This window comes from Daucus carota, chromosome 9 (assembly GCF_001625215.2).
Source record: "Daucus carota subsp. sativus chromosome 9, DH1 v3.0, whole genome shotgun sequence".
NCBI classification, from domain to species: Eukaryota; Viridiplantae; Streptophyta; class Magnoliopsida; order Apiales; family Apiaceae; genus Daucus; species Daucus carota.
The window spans coordinates 27223894-27246407 of NC_030389.2; the positions used below are offsets into that span (position 1 = coordinate 27223894).

The following is a 22514-nucleotide window of genomic DNA, read 5'->3' on the forward strand; positions in this document are numbered from 1 at the left end:
TCACCGTCGGCTGGTCTTATGGTCATGGAAGGCCTCACTATCATCTTCGGAACTCAAGCAGCAGATCGTCAAACCCTAGAACTATCGCCTCAGTTGAGAGAAAACACACTGAGCTTTAGTTTGTAACTCCTACTTTAGCTTCCAGTGTACACTTTGCACACACAAGTTTACTTTTAGTTGACTGTAGCTCAGCACCACACCAACCCTTCACTCTCTACAAACGAGAGTGACATACACTGCTTCCCGGTTCTCTGTTCTCCACCGAGCCAATGGTCGAAGCGTCCATTTATCTGAACTGCAGTGGCTGAACCGTATATTTTGATAGTTGGCTGGTTATGGTGTACACGAGTCGAAACCTTGATGGTTAAAATGTATTTAAGCTTTTTGTAAATGCTGACATATGAATGCTAGTAAATTGAGAGACCATGTGTCGGGACTGACACCCCTAAATTTTCAAATTACTTATATTTTTGTTCGGAAATCAGGACGGTAATTTTTTTTTAAAATTAGGGGGTCTCCTGTGCCCCTTATTAGATCCCCTGCTTGGGACTCTGAAAAATCTAAATCACGGCAAGATTTACATCGCATATAGAAGATGCTGACTAAGCAGCCGTGGAGTTGATTAAGAAAAACCAAAAGCTGCACAGGAAAAACATAGGGGCCGTTTAGGCAAATTTAAAAAAAGTGATTTCGTGCTTAAAGAGTAAAGAAGTGGATTAGTAGTGAGAAGTAAATAAATTAATAAAATAATTGAAAAAGAAGCATAAACTCTGAAACTCTAAGAGAGAAGTAGCATTCTCAGCTTCTGAAAAATGCTTCTACTATTTATTTACAGAAGCCAGAATCAGCTCCTGCTTCTCGAATACAAACACGCTCATAGACTACTTTTTTGTCACCGTGTTGTAGAAGGTAGGAATTAGTTGTTACACTATCACCAAATCTGAGTACACAGCTATGTTAAGCTGTGCTGGTTCAACTTATTAGAGATGCATGCATGCTATATAATATAATAAATCTACTTGGTACTCCCTCCGTCCCAAAAAGCTTTTCTCGTTTGATATGTCGGGACTGTTCATAACATGAGATAAATGATTAATTTACGTCTAATCTATAAGACTAAATATAGTCATGAGTGATCTTGTTGGTTTCGTATTTACGAGTACTTTAATACAGTGAAATTTTTATATTTAATACTAATATAAAATTAAAGATATTAATGATCAAAAGTGTGTGTTGGCAAACGTGAAAAGGAGAAACAGGAAAAGTATTTAGGGACGGAGGGAGTAGGTTTTATTATACAGGAAAGGACGCAAAAGAAGACTGGCTTATGTGGCTTCATGTGATAACCTCACATGAGACACGTTCGCTAATCTCTGAGGATTGTTTCGAAGTTAGACAAGTATTATAATCAATCTGGCTAACATGACATAATAAGCTTCTTCCTCGTTCCAACATGCTACAAACAAGATTTAAACAAAATTTTTCAGGAGAACAAATCTCATTGTGAATAAACGCGTTACATATGCAGATATATATGCTGCATCATTGAATTGGGCTGCCACATGGACCTTTTTACAAAAATATACTAGTCGGGTCACACTCATTTATATACAGTTTTTTTTATTACTCGATACGTATTATATGAATTTTATGAAATACAATTCTATAATTTATTTTTAAATAGAAAATTAAATATTATATTTTTATTTAAAAGAAAAATAATTAAAATAAATTATGAAATTATATTTATAAGAGATCTTAAAATAGGTGATCAACCTACAGTTGTGGTGAGCACGAGTTCAAGTGATGAGTTTATCGTCTGTTGTCCTTTTACACTCGAGTTCGACTCTGACTCAGTGCGGAAAAAAAGAGAGGAAAAGACAGATATGGTAATGTTGACTGGATCACACACTAAACTTTCCACTATTTTGCCTAGTATAATACTCCATGAATTTGATTAAGTGTACATCTTCACATGTTTTGTCAGGCTCAAGCACTAGCTACAACTCCTAACCATGTTTGCATTTGCTTTATAAGAGATTCTCACATGAAAAGAACCCTCAACTTCTCTCCAGGTCCATCACACAGCTTCAGATATTCACAAATGAGAAACAGCATGAGAACACTCTTTGTTTTCTTCACCATAATAATCTTGCATGAGTATGTGATGTGCTCTGCCATATCATTCCAACAAGATCTTGGGCGGCTGAAAAGAAGCCCATCTCCATCAAGAAGATTACTTGCTGCAGAAACTTCATTTCCTGTAAATGATCTCAACAAGGTGAGAGCTGGTTTTAAGGAAACTGTGACGTCAGCAGAAGCCAGCTTACGGAAGCGGCCGCCTAGCTCTTCAAACCCTACTCAAAATTAGTTTGTCTTCATAGCCCTTGTTTAAAGATGACAGATGATGAAGAAAGAACTGATCAAGTTGCTTTATTTTAGTTTTGTTCCTTGTTTCTTATACATATTTTTTGTTATTGTGAAACACAATAGTTTGACTTGTGAAGTGTACAGATGTTATTTCTGTCATAGCCAAAGAGTAGAAGCTCAGGTGAAGCTCCCTGGTTAAAAGATCACCCTTCTTACCATATTTTAAGCTTTGTAATTCAGTATGCTACACTTCTGTGAGCACCATTACCATTACATAACACAAGTGATGGGTTTACCTCTGTTGTGTAGGGTCATGGGGTTCAACCCTGATTCACCTACACAAGTATATAGATATACTCATTTGTAACGTATATAAGCTCAAATCATGAAAAAATATTAGAATTTACTTCCTGTTTATTAAAATATCATTTTTAAATGAATTAGGCAGTAAGGATTTTTCTAGTCCCTCTGCCAATTTCATTTCTTAATTTCGACTCGGTCTGATTTTTATTATTGCTTTTAATTAAAAAGGTTTCAAAACTAATGCTTCATTTATAAATGTCATTTAAAATTATTGTGATGTGGGAATAAGTGCATGTAAAGAAGGTGATATTTCAAAAACCGGAACCTTTTATTAATATTTTTATATTATGAGATATAATATAAAAAATAATATTTTTAGTGGGCATTTAAAAACGGTTTTCCCCCCTAAAAATATAAGCGATATAAAAATGCTTTTATCAATTGTGTACAAATAATTAGATCAAATATTTACTTAATTTTCAACGACAAAAACGTGGTCTTGTCACAAATATCAAAATTGTACAAATTGTTCTCAGAAATATGCTACAATCTTAATTATAACATTTGCTTTATCTGAAAACCAGGAGACTGCAATCTCATTTGTAATTTCGATTGTATATTCACAAATAATTATGAAATTATGAAATCATGAATATTACTCCCTCCATCCTTTTTTATCTGTCCATTTTGGAAAAAAAAAAAACATATACCAAAGAATAATTGATGGTATAAACTTTTTCATTAAATATCTCTAATTAATATCATCTTCGAACCAGGCACATATATATACACAAATCGAACCAAAACAAAAAACTAATTAAAAAAACACAAAACAAAAATCAATAAATCACAAAGAAGCAGCAGCAAGAGAGCGATAAAAGTCAAAAGAGCAACCACAAGAGAACAAGAACAAGAGCAAGAAAGTAATTAATTACTTGAGGAGAGAACTAGGGCTTCTTCGAAGCAACAAAAAGAGGTCGAGAATTAGGGCTTCGAGAGTAGTTTTTGGGATTCGACTACAGTGATTAGACTTTAAGAGCTTCAATTGAATAGGGTTTGAACAACTTCGGTTGATTAGGGTTTTAGCAGCTTTGATTGTGAGAAGTAAGAGAAAAGCGGGGAGAAGGGAGTGAGGGAGAGTTTAAATTTGAAGTGAATATTTGTCTGAATATTCAAGAACAGTGTGTTTAATTTGTCTGATTTTGGGGTTAAAAATATGGGGGGAATGAAAATTTGACTAAGGGGGGAAATATACGGGAAATATTTGGGGAGGGGGATAGAATAGGGTTGCCGCGCACTTTTTGTTTTTAATTCAAATAAGTTAGACATCGGATGTGATACTAAGTGATGTCAAAACTAACATCTACATCGGTGATTTTTGAACCGATGTTAATACACACTTTTACATCAGGGCCTAACTCGACCGATGTCTATACCCTGATGTCTATTCTACTAATTCTAGTAGTGAATACCCCTACTTTATGTCTTCAAAACATGAATTCAACCAAGTTTTAAATAAGTCAAGCCTTGAAAATTGAAATTATGGAGATATATTTGAAAAACTATCATTAAATAAGTTTTGAAAGTATAAACGGACAGATAAATAGGGACAAATTTTTACTTCCAAAGTGGACAGATAAATTGAAACGGAGGGAGTACTATATTAGTGCATTTTCCAAAACTTATTACTGTTGTTTGGAACAATGCCAAATACTGCATACTTCATCCAAACATGCCATATATACTTCAATTAAATTGATTAGCTAGAGCACAAACTTATATCTTGATCATCTCACATGATTCAAATAAATTTGAACCTAAGAACTTAGATATGTACTTTCACTAAAAAAAAAGAAGAAGATAAAACCGACACGTAATATTGATCGACAGTAGTGGCACGAGCTGGTAATGTAGGTCTCGGTTATGTACTACGCCAGTTAAAACCGACCAATGAGATGGTCGATTTTATACGTTAAACATGATCGATATGCCTAAATCCACTAAGACCAATTTTTTATGGATGTAATCGATCATTTCGTGGCTCGTGCGGTCCATTTAAAAAATGACTGCAGATCTCATAAATTCGGGAAGAATGCCCAGAACAACACAGGTCGAAGAAATGATCACAAAAATATTTTCAGTCTTAAACATCAGTTATTAACGCCTGAGATTTAAATCCCAGTTTATACCTGCCGATCTGTCGATTCTAGTTGGAGTTGATTGATTTTAAAAGATGGAAGAAAGTTCAGGTAATATATTTTTATTTAAAAAAAAAATACTCAATCGCTAATATTTTAATCGATTATAAGAAACTGAAGTATGAGTTAATTAAAACATGTGGACGGATCATAAAGATATATCTTAAAATTACATGAAAGTATCTTCAGTTGAAATAGAAATACTATAAAAGAAATACTATTGGGCACTTTGCATTTACGCTGGTTATCTATTAATTTTCAAACCAACCACACCAAACATCGTTCGTCCTCATTTATTTTCAATTTTCTTTGAAACCTAATTTAAAGATTTATAGAATGATGATAAATATGAACTGTAGGGATGTGTATTCAATACTACAAGTAAATGTGATGAGCCTAGTAGTTAGCTTTGGACCCATGAAAATCGAAAGACTAAAAATTGCTCGTTTATATATTTACCCTATACAAAATAATACAACACTTTGAGAGAAAGTAAACCATTCCCTCTCTTTACTTCACCCCCATTATTATTTTTGTCTTATTTTAAATTTCACAAGTTAAATTAATATTAATTTGACTCCGAATAAGATTTGTTTAATTTTAGTTTATAATTCATAAATAAAGTCCTAACTCCTAACATAAATGAACTCAAAACTATAGTATTTAATTAAAAAATTTATTGATTATTCCTATGGTTATATTCCCATAGACCTTTGCCGTATCTAAAAATCACATCTATTTACTAAAATTGATCATATAATTTTTAATTTACTTATATTAAATATAATTAGTGATACACATTATCACAAAAGCTAGATAAGTTTAGCATAATATTTTCTCCATCCCTCTCATTTCCTTATTCAAATTAATGAATTTGAGTGAAGGTGTGTAATTACTGAATACTGATTACATTCCAATCCTGCTCAGAGGCACCAGAATTGTTCAGAACCTGAAACATTCTGTACTTGGACTTATCTCTGACTAGCCAGTAGCTCAGAAACAGCATTCTCAACTTAATAAACAAGCAGTTACTTCCGAAAACAAGAAAGATCTTGGGATCTTGCTGCTCAAGTTATATTCATTGGCTAAATTATTGTTTGGTGGGTTGGACTCACCTAATCAAGCAAATTGCCACTGGAACTTGTCTATTCTTTGGGTCCAGTCCTGTTTTGCAGAGGAGATTGCTGCAACAAATATAAAACTTATAGTATTTCTTTATATTGACTTGAATAAGTGATGAAATTGACATGATTCAAATGTGTGGCTTTTAACAATTTTGCATTAACCCACTTAGGTAACATCTATGAAGGTGGTTGTAAAATTCTGGAAGAGGGCTCTCCTGTGGACCCTTTTCCCATGCTGAATGCTACTATGGCTTGGCTACAGAACAAAAATACTCTAATAGTAGAATTTAATGTAAAATACACTTACTACTGACTTCACATTTTGTTCTCTCATTACCCTTCTATAATTTGTGTGAGATCACCTCCATATTTGATGATCTTTTACGGCAGCTCGTCCAGAACATACGAATGCGGAAAAAAAGCGCTAGACGTGAAATATCCTAGGATAAAGCAATTTTCCGATGAATGATGCTATAGCACCCCATGATTTTTTCCGCTGAATGTATGTTACTGACACACGTATGTCAGGGACCATGACTCATCTTTTAGTTATATATCATGTACATGTATGGCAGAGTTTCTCTGATGTGAAGAACAAGTCCAAACCAAACTAAACAGTAAAATGAAGATAAAACCGGGTTAGGTTCATAACTTGTGCATGTGAATTTCCCCATAGATTCACAAAATCAAGACTATTTCTACTACTACTATAACCATGCAACTTCTTCAATAAATCTTCTAACATCCATCCTTTCCTCTCTACCTTTCCTTTTCTTCTCATAATTCAAACCAACTAACAACTACTCTATCTTCTCTCCTTTCACCTCACATTGTTTCTCTGTTTCTCTTTGCTTGTCTTTTGCTGTATTCTCATACATATTATTCGTAAAGGTTTCGCTGATATTTCATTGCTACTGTGATCACACAATCCTGTTAGAACCTCAGAGAGACCAAGCATAACATTTAAGACCATGTATAATTGAGAGATCAGTTTGAACCAGGACATAATTTGTTGATATTTTGAATTTTGTTTCTTCTTACAAATTGTTGCTGCAGACTAGCATTTCAGTGAAGTTGGAGTGATTTTTCTCTGACTCTTCTATTTCAATCTCTTTCGTTTTTAATTTTGTTTTGTGCTTAATTCAGTAATAAAGAAAATGCAGCGTCCTCCACAAAATGCTGAATTTGATCTCAAGGAGACCTCGCCAAAAATTGCTGGATCAGGGGTGATCACTGGTGATAAGCTCACATGTGCCTATGACCTTGTTGAGCAGATGCAATACCTCTATGTCCGTGTCGTGAAGGCCAAGGATCTACCAGGAAAAGATGTCACTGGTAGTTGTGATCCATATGTTGAAGTAAAGCTGGGAAACTACAAAGGAGTGACAAAGCATTTTGAAAAGAAACCAAACCCCGAGTGGGATTATGTGTTTGCCTTTTCGCAGGACAGGCTCCAGTCTTCGTTTGTTGAAGTAGTGGTGAAAGACAAGGATGTTGTTATAGATGACTTCATTGGGAGGATTCTGTTTGATCTTGTTGATGTTCCTAAGCGCGTGCCACCAGATAGTCCACTCGCGCCCCAATGGTATAGATTGGAAGATAAAAGAGGGCAAAAGATGAAGCATGGGGAGATCATGGTTGCTGTTTGGAAAGGAACTCAGGCTGATGAGGCCTTTCCTGATGCTTGGCATTCAGATGCAGCTAGTGTAGGTAGAGAAGGGATCACCAAGATTCGAGGGAAGGTTTATTTATCTCCTCGCCTTTGGTATGTACGCGTAAATGTTATTGAATGCCAAGATTTGCTTCCTAGTGACAAGGGTAAAGCCCCCGAGGCATCAGTTAAAGTCATTCTTGGAAATCAGGCTTTGAAGACCAGAATTTCTCCAGTCAAGGGTGTTAATCCAATGTGGAATGAGGACTTGGTTTTTGTAGCTGCAGAACCATTTGAGGAACCTTTGGTCATAACTGTGGAAGATAAGGCTAACAAAGACGATTTCATGGGGAAATGTGTGCTTCCTTTGACAAGTCTCCACAGGAGGCTTGACAATAAGGCTGTGCCTTCTAGGTGGCATAATCTTGAAAAATATGCAGTTGTTGAAGGTGAAAAGAAGGAGCTGAAATTCGCCAGTAGGATTCATCTGAGGCTGAGTTTGGATGGCGGATATCACGTTCTGGAAGAGTCCACTCACTATTGTAGTGACCTGAGGCCAACTTCAAAGCTGTTGTGGAAGTCCAGCATTGGCCTTTTAGAGCTGGGAATCATAAGTGCTACTGGACTTTCTCCTATGAAGACGAGGGATGGCAGAGCAACAACGGATGCCTTTTGTGTGGCTAAATATGGTCCGAAATGGGTAAGGACAAGGACTATTATAGACAGCTTTGGTCCAAAATGGAACGAGCAATACACATGGGAAGTTTTTGATCCATGTACTATGATCACAATTGGTGTGTTTGATAACGGACAATTACATGGAGGGGGAAAGGATTCAAGAATTGGGAAGGTCAGGATTCGGTTGTCAACTCTGGAGACAGAACGAGTCTATACACATTCTTATCCGCTTATTGTGTTGCAGCCCTCAGGAGTTAAGAAAATGGGAGAAGTTCAGTTGGCTGTGAGATTTTCATGCACTTCATATGTTAACATGTTGAGCAAATATTCACAGCCAATGCTGCCAAAAATGCACTATGTCCATCCCTTATCCGTCATCCAAATGGATATTTTGAGGCACCAAGCTACTCAAATAGTTTCAGTCAGGCTCAGTCGCGCTGAGCCTGCACTTAAAAAAGAAGTTGTAGAGTTTATGCTTGACGTGGGCTCACATATTTGGAGTGTCAGAAGAAGCAAAGCCAACTTCTTCAGGGTCATGAATGTCTTGAGCAGTGCTGTTGCAATTGGCAAATGGTTTGACAAGATTTGCAACTGGAAAAATCCTATAACAACGGTCTTGATTCACGTACTATTTGTAATTCTAGTTCTTTTTCCTGAACTGATACTCCCAACAACTTTTTTGTACCTTTTCTTCATCGGCTTGTGGAGGTACAGATGGAAGCCGAGGCATCCTCCCCATATGGATATACGTCTGTCACACGCTGATGCAGTTGGTTCTGATGAATTAGACGAAGAGTTTGACACGTTCCCTACTTCCAAAGGCTCAGATACGGTTAGAATGAGGTATGATCGGCTGAGGAGCATTGGAGGGAGGATTCAGACTGTGGTGGGAGACTTGGCAGCCCAGGGAGAGAGGCTGCAGGCTCTGCTGAATTGGAGAGATCCGAGGGCTTCTGCGTTGTTTGTTACGTTCTGTTTGATGGCTGCAATAGTGCTCTATGTTACGCCTTTCCAAGTGGTGGCGCTTCTGATGGGATTCTACGTGTTGAGGCATCCGAGATTTCGACAGAAGCTTCCTGCATTGCCTGCTAATTTCTTCCGGAGGCTGCCTGCGAAAACAGACTGCATGATATGAAGCAGAGTGGAATTCTGGTTTGTTTTACCCAAAATGTAACTCCCATTGTTGATTTTAATCTAATCAATTCGTGTACTCATTCTCATGATTTATTGTATTGTCTTATTTCTAGTCCATCCAGCTTTATTGTAGAGATATAATAATCATTTCTAGTCATCTTATGATTTTTCCTTTTCTTCTGCAACAGCAACCTTGAAGGCATGCAGCTCGAACCTTCCAAGAATTGTATTATATGAGGACACAACCTTGATGAAAAATAATATAAGCATATATGTGTAGCCTCTACGACGCCATTCATTGTTCTTCTTCTTTTTTCTTGGTTTGAATGCCATTCAATTCATAGATTGTCATGCTCCAAGAGTCAATTCAGTCATTTCTCATCTTTATTAGTGAGTTTATTATCAGAGGCAGGGACCTGTGCAGTCAGCCGCCCCAAAATTTCATTATTTTTTAAATATAAATCATTAAAATAAGAATAAAATATAAACTAATGTAATTAAGGATAATGACAATGGTTCAAGGCTCGGAATGGATCCCGCGATAAGTCTACTGGGGGCCATAGTATGTTCGAAAAAAGTTCCAATACGACTGAGGTGCGGTCAAGTTTGAGCTCTTAAACTAAGTGGAGCCTGTTCAAGACATGTATGAAGTCTTGACGAAATTCTAGCTAAGTGATGCCATAAACAATACGAGCATGGTTTATATTGAACAATTTACTCCTATTTTATTATATATATAATATATAATATTTAAACAATTAATTATAATATTATATATATATATATATATATCAGAATATAATATTCAAAATATTTCATAATTTCTCACATAATTGCTATTTTAAACTCCTTTCGTCCCTCTTAGTTTTCCATCAATCAAATTACAGGTTTTATTCAATCATCTTAAACACGTGGATAGTTAACAAAAAATATTATTTTATAAATAAATCAATATAATTAACATATTTTTTCCTATATAAACTAAATTTGACCATGAGATGAATAATATTAAAATAAGATAGAGTGAATATTAAGATTTTTTTTAAGAAAAATAGCTTACAGGTGCTCTCAGACTCCCACATCCTACTCTTATGAAGGATATCACGAAATAGAAATAATTGTGTATAAATTCTCGATTAACTATCAATTGATGATAATACAACACAAGGAAGGAATACAACGAAAAAAATCTGAACATTATTGTATTCCCATATGCGTTGAAGCAAAATGACGACATATATTTATCTTACACATGGAAAAGTTGAGTCATAAAATAAAAATACTCATATTTATACAAAATATACTTAATCAAACAATGAAAATTTAAATTAGAGCGTATAATCCAGGCTGTGGGTTTATTCTCGTTCGTCCTGCGGCACCAGATTTGATTCTGGTCATCCTGATAAATATTAGAACAAATACATATTCGTAAAGCATATAACCCTGAATTGTTAAAAAAATAAAATTATAGTAGAATATATTTTATACTTTTTCATTATAAGGAATTCTCATTTACCTTTCCAAAAAAGTTATTCAAATATTATACCACTTGTCATGTGTCCAAATAGGCATGTCAATGGATCGGGTTCGGATCGGATCAGCCTAAATCCATATCCATATCCATTTATTTTATCGGATTCGGATCGGATCGGGACCGGATTTTTTATAGGCCGATCCATATCCGGATCCATTAGGATCACGGATCACGGATCGGATATCCGGATCCATTTAGTTTTTTTACTTAGATTTAAAAATATTTTTTAAAAAAATCATGTAAGTGATTCTTAAAGGAAGGATAGGATGAAATGAGACGCCGTGATCGAAGTAGCTTCTTACATTTTTATTCTATTAATAATCACAAATTAAGAGGCAAAATACACAAAATAATAGAATTTTCAAGATACCAATACTATTTGTTATAACTTTACAACTTATTCATACTAGTTAATTAAACAATTAATCAAACACAATCACAACCCACGACTCACATAAATAATATCCATGGACTACTATAACTAAAAATAACTACTACAACTAAAAAAATATAATCATTTATTTATATTTATTATATATATTCTATCGGATCGGGTCATTAACGGATCCCATCACCTTAAATCCATATCCGCTCCATATATAATCGGATTTTTCTTATCGGATCAAATTTCGGATCGGATTTTTTTCTGATTAATCCATATCCGCTAAAAAGGCTCCGGATCGGATCGGATCGGGTCGGAGCTCCGCTCCGTTGACAGGCCTAGTCCAAACAATACGAACTTTTCGCACTTTTGTCCGCATATGATTCATTGTATGAAGCATCTGAGTCTGTGTGTTTGACTTGTGTCAGAAAAACAACTTACAAATACCAGAACATTATAGCACACTAGATTCTTGACAAAGTTATGGCGCTAAAACCTGGTTTTCAACTAGTAATGGCCCTGTTCACTACATATAACATCGTTGCTTCAGCCTCAAAATCAATAGTCAACGAACTTCCTGGTTTCCCTGCTCCCCTGCCCTTCAATCTTGAAACTGGGTATTTTTCTTTTGTGTTGTGTTTGCGAACCAGGATTCTGAAATAGTCGGGACCGGATGAATCATGTATAAATTTATAATTGTATGCTATATAATTTTGCAGATACGTCAAAGTTGACGGATTGAATGATGTGAATCTGTTCTACTATTTCATAGAGTCTGAAAATGATCCTTCTAAGGACCCTCTTGTGCTTTGGCTTAGTGGAGGCCCTGGTTGCTCTGGTTTTTCAGGCCTAGTTTATGAAATTGGTAATCAATTCTACCTATTGCAGTATTGCTCCATACTCTACTTTCTTTTTTCTATAATAATTATCTGTAATTTTAGAATTTAATTGAAATATAAGTCATTCTGGGAAAATTTTGTTTAGGATAGTAACAAATGTTCTGTAATTCGAAAGCAAATGATTATATTTTTGTCGAATAAGTGAACATATAGTATGTGTGTGATGTGTAGTTTCTAACGTTTGCAGGTCCACTACAATATGATTTTTCGAGTTTTGATGGAGGCTTACCATCACTCACCCTAAACCCGTACTCATGGACCAAGGTGCTATTGCTACCTGGTCTTCTTCTGTTTTACATTTTGGGTTACTAATTACTATAGAGCTTTCTCCAAAATTCAGATTGTGGGTTATGTATTGGATTATAAAGAGACATGCCCTATGTAATATGTTAATTTTATTGTAATGATGCTGTTAGTATAATAGGTTTTGTATTACCTGATTTGTTGATTATGCAGATTGCAAACATGCTCTTTTTAGATGCACCAGCAGGCACGGGATTTTCTTATGCAACTTCAGAGCCCTACAACTCTGATTCAAAGACAGCACAGGATACTGTCAAATTTCTGATAGAGGCAAGCTAGAATTTACAGATAAGAACGATATATTATCATAATTTCAGTGGAACAATTTAAAGAACTGGATGTATGTGTGTTCTAACAAGAAAGTTCGGATGTTCCTATCTTTTATTGACCAGTAACGTAGGCTACTGTTTGATGATTTGATGTCCATGTGAGAATAATATAATATATTTAAAAACCTGGGTTTGTGCAAATGTTTGAGATTGTTTTATGCATAAATGTGGAAAGTCTGTAATGTTTGCAGTGGTTACTGGATCACCCAAGATTTTCCAGAAACCCCCTTTATGTTGCCGGTGACTCCTATGCTGGAAAACTTGTGCCACTCGTTGTTCATGAAATAGCAAAAGGTGTTTTAATCTATCTAGTGATTGAGGATAGTAAATATCTTAAAATTTAGCTGTGTGATAAGTTATTAAAATTCCATAATGCTCATACTGCAGGTGATGAAGCATGTGATACACCATACCAGTCTCTACAGCTCCAAGTACTTTCTCTATTTCCTTGTATATTAATAGGATTCTGCAATAAGGGTATTGACAAGTAAAAAAATTTTAGCTTTTTCATTTATTGATGTTACAAGGAGTTGCATTCTGAGGGAATAACTCAATGCAGAAGTAGGAATGTGTAGTATTGCAGATATGCATGCTCCATATGCCTACTGTGTTGCACTTCTTTTTTTGTCAAATTCTAAGTCCAGATTTGCTAAACTGATATCTTTTGTGTTTTAAACTGTGAGCACTTGTATCATGAATTTTTGACAACAGGGATACATACTTGGCAACCCATTAGTTAATTATCAAACAGCAGTAAATTCAAAATTCATTTTTGTCCATCGAATGGGACTGATTTCAGATGAATACTACGAGGTAACAAAACCTTTATCTTTGTACATTTAGAACTATTTGATTGAACCATTTCTCAAACACTTAATGCAATGGTGAATTTTTGTGCCTGCAGTTGGCCAGAAAAAATTGCAATGGTGAATTTTTTTATGTGGACCCCGACAATGTTCCCTGTCTTAATGCAATTCAGCGTATCAAAGAGGTACCTAGGACAACAAAAAACTTTTCAATATTAGGCAAAAACGATTCTGATTTTTATTGCTAGCTGTGATCTTACTGTTTCTGATACTTTAGTGCATTTCAAAACTTGATCCTGAACATATTTTGGAAGTGAACTGTGGTGGTGATCAACCAGAGTCAGATGAGGTGCAATCAGATTACAGATTCAACGGAGACGTGCTCTTCCCATCATGGCATGATAAACCGTGGTGTCGAGTAATTTGCTTCTCCTTTTGTCTGTTTATTGCTTCTTTTCAACTCCCATAATGATTGAGTCTTGTCGGTATATAAATTTTTTGTCTTAATGTTTTTCATTTTCTGCAACGAGAAGGTTTTATCAAAATCTTGAGAAGATACTGAACGCACAAGAATTGATTGTGGAAGATTAATTAAAATGCATACTCGTATTACATGACACTAAAACACCAATTGTAGAACCATTTCATGCAATCTTACATTATTTCAACAGTTGAACCTTTAAAATGATCGGTCAAAACAATCTCTTCCCATTTTGCATTTGCAGACAAATGACATAAGTTTTCATGTTCCTGACCTTGGTCCTTAATATATTTCCTCTCTTCGGTTCCTGAAAGCTTCAGTAGAAAATTTTATTGTTTGATGGTGGAAAACGAAAACATTGCCATCATTATTTGTTGGCGACAAGTGCTATAGACAAGCATTGTTTGAAGTCCATTATACGACAGAATCTGACCTTGTAAGATATTTTAATATGGTAAATGCATATTTGTCTGCAGAAATACAGTTACCTGCTATCTTATGCTTGGGCAAATAATCCACATGTTCAAGAAGCCCTTCATGTTCGAAATGTAAGTTATACTTTACAGCATAATATTTTCCCCGGCTAAACAATTAGGCACTTCTCTTGTCGTGAATGTTTCAGTAAATGAAATAATAATTTGTTGCCTGCAGAGTATATTTCTATGTTTTAATTAAAGCATTATCTATTTGGAGTTTCAGGGCACAATAAGTAAATGGAAGAGGTGCTACAGGAACATACCTTATGTCAAAGATGTAACAGATGTATTAGAGTATCATTATGTCCTTACTAAGGAGAAATATCGAGTTCTAGCATACAGGTATGACCGAAAATTCCTATCTTCATTTAGTGAATTTACACTATATAAGTGCAGTCCGAATGCTTTGTTATCTGGCTAGTCAGAATGCTTCATTTGTTAGAGGCAAATTTTATTCAAGTTTCATAAGACTATTATCAAGTTCTTGTTAACGATGTAGTACAATTACTGCAGTGGTGATCATGACATGGTGATTCCATATATTGGTACAATAGGATGGATAAGATCTCTCAACCTGACTATGGATGAGAACTGGAGACCATGGTTTGTCGACGATGAAATTGCAGGGTAAGTTGTCCGAATTCCCATTTTCCATCTCTTCCTGCATCATTTATCAATTTGCTGAAAACAACTAGGGGCATGGCTTAATCGATTTTTCTTCATCCTAACTTCTGAGTTAATACAACAATTGTTCTCTGTGTTATGCAGATACACGGAGAAATATAAGCAACATGGATACAACATCACTTTCGCAACAGTTAAGGCGAGTACATTTTGTAATGAACCCGGAAAAAAAAAAAGGCTTGAAGATGACTCTATTTCAAAATTTAACTTATACTTGCTTCCCCTGCTTAATTAACTGCAGTAACAATATCAGCTTATATTATTGAAGTTTTCTTAACATATTTGATCCAACTAGTTTTCGCATTTGGTTATTTATAGGGAGGAGGTCACACAGCTCCGATGTACAGACCAAAGGAATGTCTGGCTATGGCTGCAAGGTGGCTATCCAACGTTCCATTGTAACTCATTCTATGCATACATGGCCATACCAGAATGCCCCCTTGGATACATTCTTCTCTGCTATGTGGAGCAGAGCACAGAAAACTTGCCATCTTCCCACAGAAATGATAAAGTGACCAAAATGGCAACATCCATGTGTTATGAGTTTCTTTGTACTACAAATAAAGCAATTGCTTAATTTTTTTTATTTTTCTTTGAGGGATGGTTGATTAATATAATACCCTGGATACAAAGACAAAGTTATTTTCCAGAGACTATTGGCTCACTTCTCCACAATTAGTACCACAAGAAATTAGTAGCTTTCAACGATATTATGTTTTAAATATAATATTATGAGAAAGATCAGAGAAGGGGTTAAATATTTTTTATATTTTTAAAATTTTTCTGATTGTATTTAAAAGTGGTGAATAGAATTACAGAAATATGAAACGAGAGCTTTTAAAAATTTCAGATGAATTTATTTTTCCACATCAGAGATTTTTATATTGAAAAACTCTTTTATATTTGAATAACACAGCTGTTTACTCTCTCCAGATGAATGGATACTTTCAAATGAACTACAGTACTTATATATCCTAAGTTTACAACCTTTTTTTGACATAAAATAAACTAGCTTTCTATCCTAAAAAAAAGGTGCATCCGTATTCTATTCTTTGTTTGCACATTCTTGAAAATATTTGTCTTGTTGACAGATTTTCTTTGTTAGACACGGCTATATTGTGTTCCTAAAAATGGCAGCCTTTGAGTTGTTTAATACTCCCTCCGTCCCAAAATCGTTGTCACATTTCTATTTTTATTGGTCAAATTGACTAAATTTTGACCAAAGATTATAAGTTAATCACTTATTATTTTAAAAAACTGAAAATTACATCTTAAAGTAGATTAAAAGTTATTTCCGATGACATAATTTTTTTATTTTACCAATTGATAAAATATTAATAAATTTCAGTCAAACTTTAGTCAATTTGACCAGCACAAAACCAAATGTGACAACTATTTTGGGACGGAGAGAGTATTACATTAAGTTAATAGATTATACTGACAACATGTGACAGTTATCTTTTTTTATTACATTAAGTTAATAGATTGTACACACAACTCATGTGACAGTGTGTCTTTTTTTCTTTGTTGTAGTTATCAACGATAAAACATACTATATTTAACAATTGATAAGTCAAAGTGATAGCCGCTAATATTCCATGACTTAGCTGTTGACAATAAAATATAAATTGTAAATAAATTTTGATAAAATCAAAATATATTATTATAAATACCAGAAATCATAACCTTGTGATCAATTTGCGACTGTTTTGAGTTCGGTGACATATATTGCTATATTGAGCCCACTTTAATGACTCACTTTTATTAACCCAAATGATATTAGTCATTCCAAATGGCGTAATAGTAAATTATAATCACTCCAATAATTTAGAAAATAATTCGAATATCTGGAGATAGTAATATTATTATTTCTTTTGGAGCTCACACATATAGCATGATTTAACAGTACATACAGGAAAATCAAACTGTATAAACTAGAACTGAGTCAATTTGGACAAGGTAATTACAGTGGACAGCAATAAGCCAGTAATTATCATTCACAAGCATATTTACCTAGAAGGCTTCAAACAGATATAAAATCTCTAGTATTCCGCACAGAGCTTGAAAATCAATAGAAAAATTGATGGAGATGCAACAGCCAGAAAACACCATTGTTGGTTCTGTAGAACCGCAAAACAAAACTTAAGTTATTCCTCCATTAATGTTCCTCCATGCAGTTTGGCATCCAACAAGAACAAGGTAACACCAAAAAACAGACCACTTTCCAAGTCAAAAGTCATTAAAATTCTAAGAGCATCTCCACCCATTGTACTCAAATTAATCAATTCTTGCATCAACTATTTTAATATTTCCAATCATCATTGATTAATGACATAAATTAACGAATTGATAGACTTTTACATTTTGCAATCAGCAGGTAAATGTCATTGCTCCATCAATCAAATTGATGACCAACGATATCACCAATACACAATTTTCTATGGAGTGTTTGACAAATTAAAGCCTTCAACATTACTCGAGGTATAAACAATCCCCGTTGCATGCATTCCCAAGTCCATCCATCCATTGATTTGTTTAATAAATCATTTTTTTGTCCATTGGTGCATAAACTCTAATGTAGTAAAAAGATAATCGTGTTCAAGATGACATATCAACTCAGTTGTTATGGATCTTGGGAATTTCCAGCATTTACCATAAATTACAGTCTTTCAATATATAAACAATATGTGAGACTAACAAAAAAACCAAAAAGAAAGGGTGAAAAACTATACATTCACCAAATTCTCATCAAGAGGTTCTCATTTTTTAGAACTTCCTGCAGTATACTGACAAAATAAATAACAGTTCATCCAACAGTTGGAAAGGGTTCAAGTCTCAGTCTCAGAAGGCATGTGTGTGTCAGTAATAAAAGTTTTTTAGTTAACAAAATGATAAATAACATAATCAATTTATTTATAGTTTTTTCAGAATAAAATAATTACAAAAACCAGTACAAGCTATTTTTTTAAAAAAATCAAAAAAAAAAGAAAAGAAAAGAAAAGGAGAGACAGTCTATACCATATAGGCAGATGCAGCAGCAATTAGGCCCCAAAGCAGTGCATAATTTCATCATCCAGTAAAAAGTCAAAATCTGGGTCATCTAAAGGATCCGTGTCTCCAATTCCAAGATTATATGTACTGTCGAATTCTGTAAAATCTAACGACAACGGGGGAGATCCATAATCACTCTGAACAGATCGACCTTGCTCATTGTCAAATGTATTATTTATATAATTGCTAAAATCATGTCCAGGTAATGCACCTCTACTTTCCTGTGATACTGGCATATTGACTCCAGAACTATTTGGCCTAGTATGAAATTCATTATATAGCATACGGGACTGCTGTTCAGCATTCCTAGCAGGAAGAGTGACTTGTGCATTTAGAAAATCATATGGTCGACCTTGAAGGAACACATTATTTTCAGCCTCAGGATGCAAAGAAGAATGAGGAGAGCCATAATGCAAATTATAACTCTGAGGCACATTAGGTAAAACAGATTCCTGACGTACTACATGCAATACGGATTCTTGAGGTCCTCGAGTGAATCGTTGATTATTAAGCTTCTGCCGTTGCATAACTGGATCCGGAACAGACCTGTCACTTGAAAATGTGTTTAATGTTGTTACATTAGCAGAAGTATGAACAAAGTGATTATTGTTCAACTCTAGCACTGGCAACCTGAACTCTCGACAAGTATCCTTGTTAGGAAGAATCAATTCTGCAACCATATTACTCTTTTGATGACTTGCATGCATATTTTGGGAAGCCAACTGTGCATCAGACTGATTCATGTCGGGTAAAGGGCTTTGATGCTCATCATCAGGCTCAGTTACTGGTAGCACAGGTTGTTGTACTGAAACATTTGGTTTTAAACGTCGTCTTTTTTTCTTAGGTTGCTCATCTGCTTGCTCTTTTCCCTGGAGTGGCGGGGAAATAATATGACAAGGAAGAGATGTTTCCACAATCATCAGCTGCTTTCTGCTTCCATCCTTGGATGAAACGGACCCTAAACAATCTTCAACACCCTCAACATCATAGTCGCTGTCACTACTGTTGGAAGGTCTATTCTTCTGACCACGACCACCTGAAGGTGTCTCACTGGTTGCAGATCCCCCATACTCACTACTAAGCTGGAGGATAAGGGATTCTTCTCTACTCAACACCCCCAACCAAATCGAGCTCTCCTTAGCAGTCATCTTATCCTGCAAACATTTTGACTGTCTGATGAGTCTCCTGATCTTTGCAAAATTAGGTGAGATATGCTTTATGACAGAGGTGAGCACCGCTACTTTCCACATCTTTTTCAAATCATGTGGCTTCTTATAAGGGGGTCTCTGACCCTTTGTCAACCCTAACCGCAGCCACCAATCTTCATTTCCAGATGGCCACCATGGTGGCGGTATGCCCTTCTCTAGTGGATACTTCCTCTGAGGCGGATCACAATGCTGCATCAAAGACGATAGAAGCGACCCCAAAGTGGCATCTTGCAAATCCTGTAAAACAGTTTTCGTATTTCCATTTTCAGAACCTACACCCTCAGCTTTTGCAAAACACTCGGCCTCATACTTAACTATAGCCGCAGGTCCATTCTTGTCAAACTTGACCTTCTCCTTCCACCAAGCTCTAATATTATCCGAAGCTCCGCTGACAGCCTTACCCTTCTCTGGAACAATCCCGTAAACAAACCCTCTCGCTTTGCAAACCTCCATAAGCTTCAACATATACTTCAAAATCCCATCTTGCGCTCTCGCCATTTTCTTACGTCGAGCCTGATCAGTGATCTGCTTATCCTTTCGGTGGTCCACAGCCTGCTGGGCCGCAAATTTGTGTCTCTGCTTGATCCTATCGAGCTTAATCCGGTCTTTCCACATCCGTCTCTCCAAATCTTCCGCTTCAATTTCTTCATCACTAACATCTTTATCCGCTATATTTGGACACCTCAACTCATCATCCCAACTGCATAAAGCATTAACCAAATTCGAATAAACTAGAAACCCATTTCAAGTCAACAAAATCCATGAAAACCCATATCCCCTTTAATTAAACAAGAATCTATAAAGCTTATATCAATCTAAGACCACATACACTGAATAAATAGGTATCAACTGAATTATTAGATACAAAATCAGTATATACATACAGAGAATTGTTAATAAGAGAGATAGGAACCTGATATCTGCAACAATTTCTTCTTCCATGAATTCGATTAGATGTAAACCCTAACTCAAAAAGAATAAACTAATTGCAGCAGCGACGGCCAGCGTATGCATATGCGTATGTTCGGAAACAAACACAAGAGGATACTGATAAAAAAGGAGATTTTGGGGCCGTTTCGCGTAACTTAAAAGAAGTTACTTATTGCTTTTAACTGATTTCTTGATTAAAAGTGATAAGTAATTCTATACTTATAAGTTGTTTAAGTGTTTGGATAAATTCATTGAAATTCACAACTTATTAGGTATAAAAATTGCTAAAATAATAATAAAATATTATAAACTATCTTTGAGAATGATCCTACACATCGTTGTGAAGTTAAATTTTAAAAAAAAAATAAGTCAAAAAAAAAAAGCTAGCATTTCTAACTTCCAAAACTCCAGCTTATAAGTCGCCAGAAGTGCTTATAATTTCTTTACCCAAACACTACGAAATAAGTAGAAGTTGACTTATAACCTAAAAGCTGGGCTTAAAAGCCCAGCCAAACACCCCCAAATATATTCAAACTTAAACTTTTTGTTTTAATTTTACCTAACAAATTCAAATACTAGCTCTCACAAGTCACAGCCTTCTAATTTGTATCAAAAATCTAAAATTATTCAGAATTTTTTTTTTGAAGAAAATTTTTTCAGTATTGTAAATTTTTTTGATATATTGAAAAATTTTGATTTGTTTTATATTTCATTAGTATATTGATAATTTAGGTTTTATTAAAAAAAATTCAATAAGTCATGGGTCGATAGTTTAATTAATTAATTTTGATTCCTGATTTTTTTCATCATTTTTTTTCTTAAAATAATGTTATTTATTTTTTAATAACTTTTTCATGTTTATAAAAATATAAAACTTAAATACAATTAATAATATTTAATCCCGCAACGTGTATATTTTTTTTAAAAACTTATTCTTAAAGATATAGTTGTGATAATATAAAATTTTTGTTTTTTGTTATTTTAAATGATGGTTAAAAGAGTATACTCTTAAAGATCACAAAATTTGAAATAAAATTATAGTTATGCATTATACAGTCGATAGCTCAAACTGGTTTTGATAAATTTTTGATGAAAGTTATATATATATTATATATATCAATTTCAACAAATCGCTTGTCTTTATAAAAATTAGATTAATCAGCGATATGATCTATTTTATATTTATTCGACTCAACTGTTTTTTAGATGACGTATAGTTTTTCATTAGTGAATTAATTTTTTTTCATAAAAAAAAAATACTACCCATAGTCTATGTGAATAATTTTTCTATACATGATGTTGCATATTTAGTAATACTCCTCCATCCAATTTTAAGTGTCATGTTTAACTTTTGAATGGTCAAACTAACCAAATTTAGCTGATATTTACACATATAATATAATTTTTAAAAATGAAAAATTTATATCATTATAAAGTACATACAATATACTATAAAATATAATTTTTAGGTTTTTAAAATAATAACGAATTTATTATAGGGATCTTTTTAAAAATACCCATCTGTAAAATTATTTTTTTAAAAATACTACCATCTTTTTCATTGTTTTTAAAAATACCTTTTCATAAAATTTTTTTTTCAAAAATACGATTTGCAACTTTTGCAACCTCATTTGCAACCTTGGGCGGCGCAGCCGTAAAAGTTGCAAATGAGTTTGCAAAAGTTGCAAATGAGGTTGCAAAAGTTGCAAATAAAAATGGAAAGTTGCAACTGTTGCAACTGCAATTGCAACTAGTTCAACTGAAAACTGTAAGTTGCAAAAGTTGCAAATGAGGTTGCAAAAGTTGCAAATGAGGTTGCAAAAGTTGCAAATGAGGTTGCAAATGAAGTTGCAATTGCAGTTGCAACTTTTGCAACTGCAGTTGCAACTTCATTTGCAACCTCAGTTGCAACTAAATGCAACTGAAAACTATATATAGTTGTAAATGAGGTTGCAAAAGTTGCAAATGAGGTT

The 22514-nt window shown here is 34.4% G+C and overlaps 3 protein-coding genes across 4 annotated transcripts; 2 read left to right on the forward strand and 1 right to left on the reverse strand.

Moving 5' to 3' along the window:
• Window positions 1–6682: 6682 nt before the first annotated feature.
• LOC108200583 (FT-interacting protein 3) lies at window positions 6683–9809 on the forward strand. Its single transcript, XM_017368790.2, has 2 exons — window positions 6683–9494; window positions 9647–9809. Exon 1 carries the CDS (start codon window positions 7153–7155, stop codon window positions 9457–9459), a length of 2307 nt encoding a protein of 768 aa, XP_017224279.1. The 5' UTR covers window positions 6683–7152; the 3' UTR covers window positions 9460–9494; window positions 9647–9809.
• A 1941-nt stretch (window positions 9810–11750) lies between these two features.
• Window positions 11751–15702, forward strand: LOC108200811 (serine carboxypeptidase-like 2). The gene is made up of 13 exons (XM_064083965.1): window positions 11751–11991; window positions 12094–12239; window positions 12461–12537; window positions 12730–12846; window positions 13097–13199; window positions 13293–13336; window positions 13617–13718; window positions 13810–13896; window positions 13989–14129; window positions 14669–14740; window positions 14892–15010; window positions 15182–15295; window positions 15437–15702. The coding sequence occupies exons 1-13, from the start codon at window positions 11858–11860 to the stop codon at window positions 15585–15587; spliced, it is 1407 nt and encodes a 468-aa protein (XP_063940035.1). The 5' UTR covers window positions 11751–11857; the 3' UTR covers window positions 15588–15702.
• Window positions 15703–17196: 1494 nt separating this feature from the next.
• LOC108200321 (ETHYLENE INSENSITIVE 3-like 3 protein) lies at window positions 17197–20690 on the reverse strand. 2 transcript variants are annotated; one of them, XM_017368433.2, is made up of 3 exons: window positions 20525–20673; window positions 18371–20311; window positions 17197–17472 (listed from the first exon to the last, which is right to left on the reverse strand). In XM_017368433.2, the coding sequence occupies exons 1-2, from the start codon at window positions 20551–20553 to the stop codon at window positions 18394–18396; spliced, it is 1947 nt and encodes a 648-aa protein (XP_017223922.1). In that variant the 5' UTR covers window positions 20554–20673; the 3' UTR covers window positions 17197–17472; window positions 18371–18393. The 2 variants fall into 2 exon arrangements, with proteins under 2 accessions (XP_017223922.1, XP_063940764.1); XM_064084694.1 differs by lacking the exon at window positions 17197–17472 and having other exon boundaries at window positions 18208–20311; window positions 20525–20690.
• Window positions 20691–22514: the final 1824 nt, after the last annotated feature.

Bases quoted from the DNA above. Each gene is read 5' to 3' on its own strand.
- LOC108200583 (XM_017368790.2), top strand. From the start codon at position 7,153: ATGCAGCGTCCTCCACAAAATGCTGAATTTGATCTCAAGGAGACCTCG.
- LOC108200811 (XM_064083965.1), top strand. From the start codon at position 11,858: ATGGCGCTAAAACCTGGTTTTCAACTAGTAATGGCCCTGTTCACTACA. The intron at 12,538-12,729 runs GTGCTATTGCTA...TTGATTATGCAG, and splicing joins ACCCGTACTCATGGACCAAG to ATTGCAAACATGCTCTTTTT. The intron at 13,200-13,292 runs GTGTTTTAATCT...CTCATACTGCAG, and splicing joins TGTTCATGAAATAGCAAAAG to GTGATGAAGCATGTGATACA.
- LOC108200321 (XM_017368433.2), bottom strand. From the start codon at position 20,553: ATGGAAGAAGAAATTGTTGCAGATATCAG. The intron at 20,312-20,524 runs GTTCCTATCTCT...TGCTTTATGCAG, and splicing joins GAAATTGTTGCAGATATCAG to TTGGGATGATGAGTTGAGGT.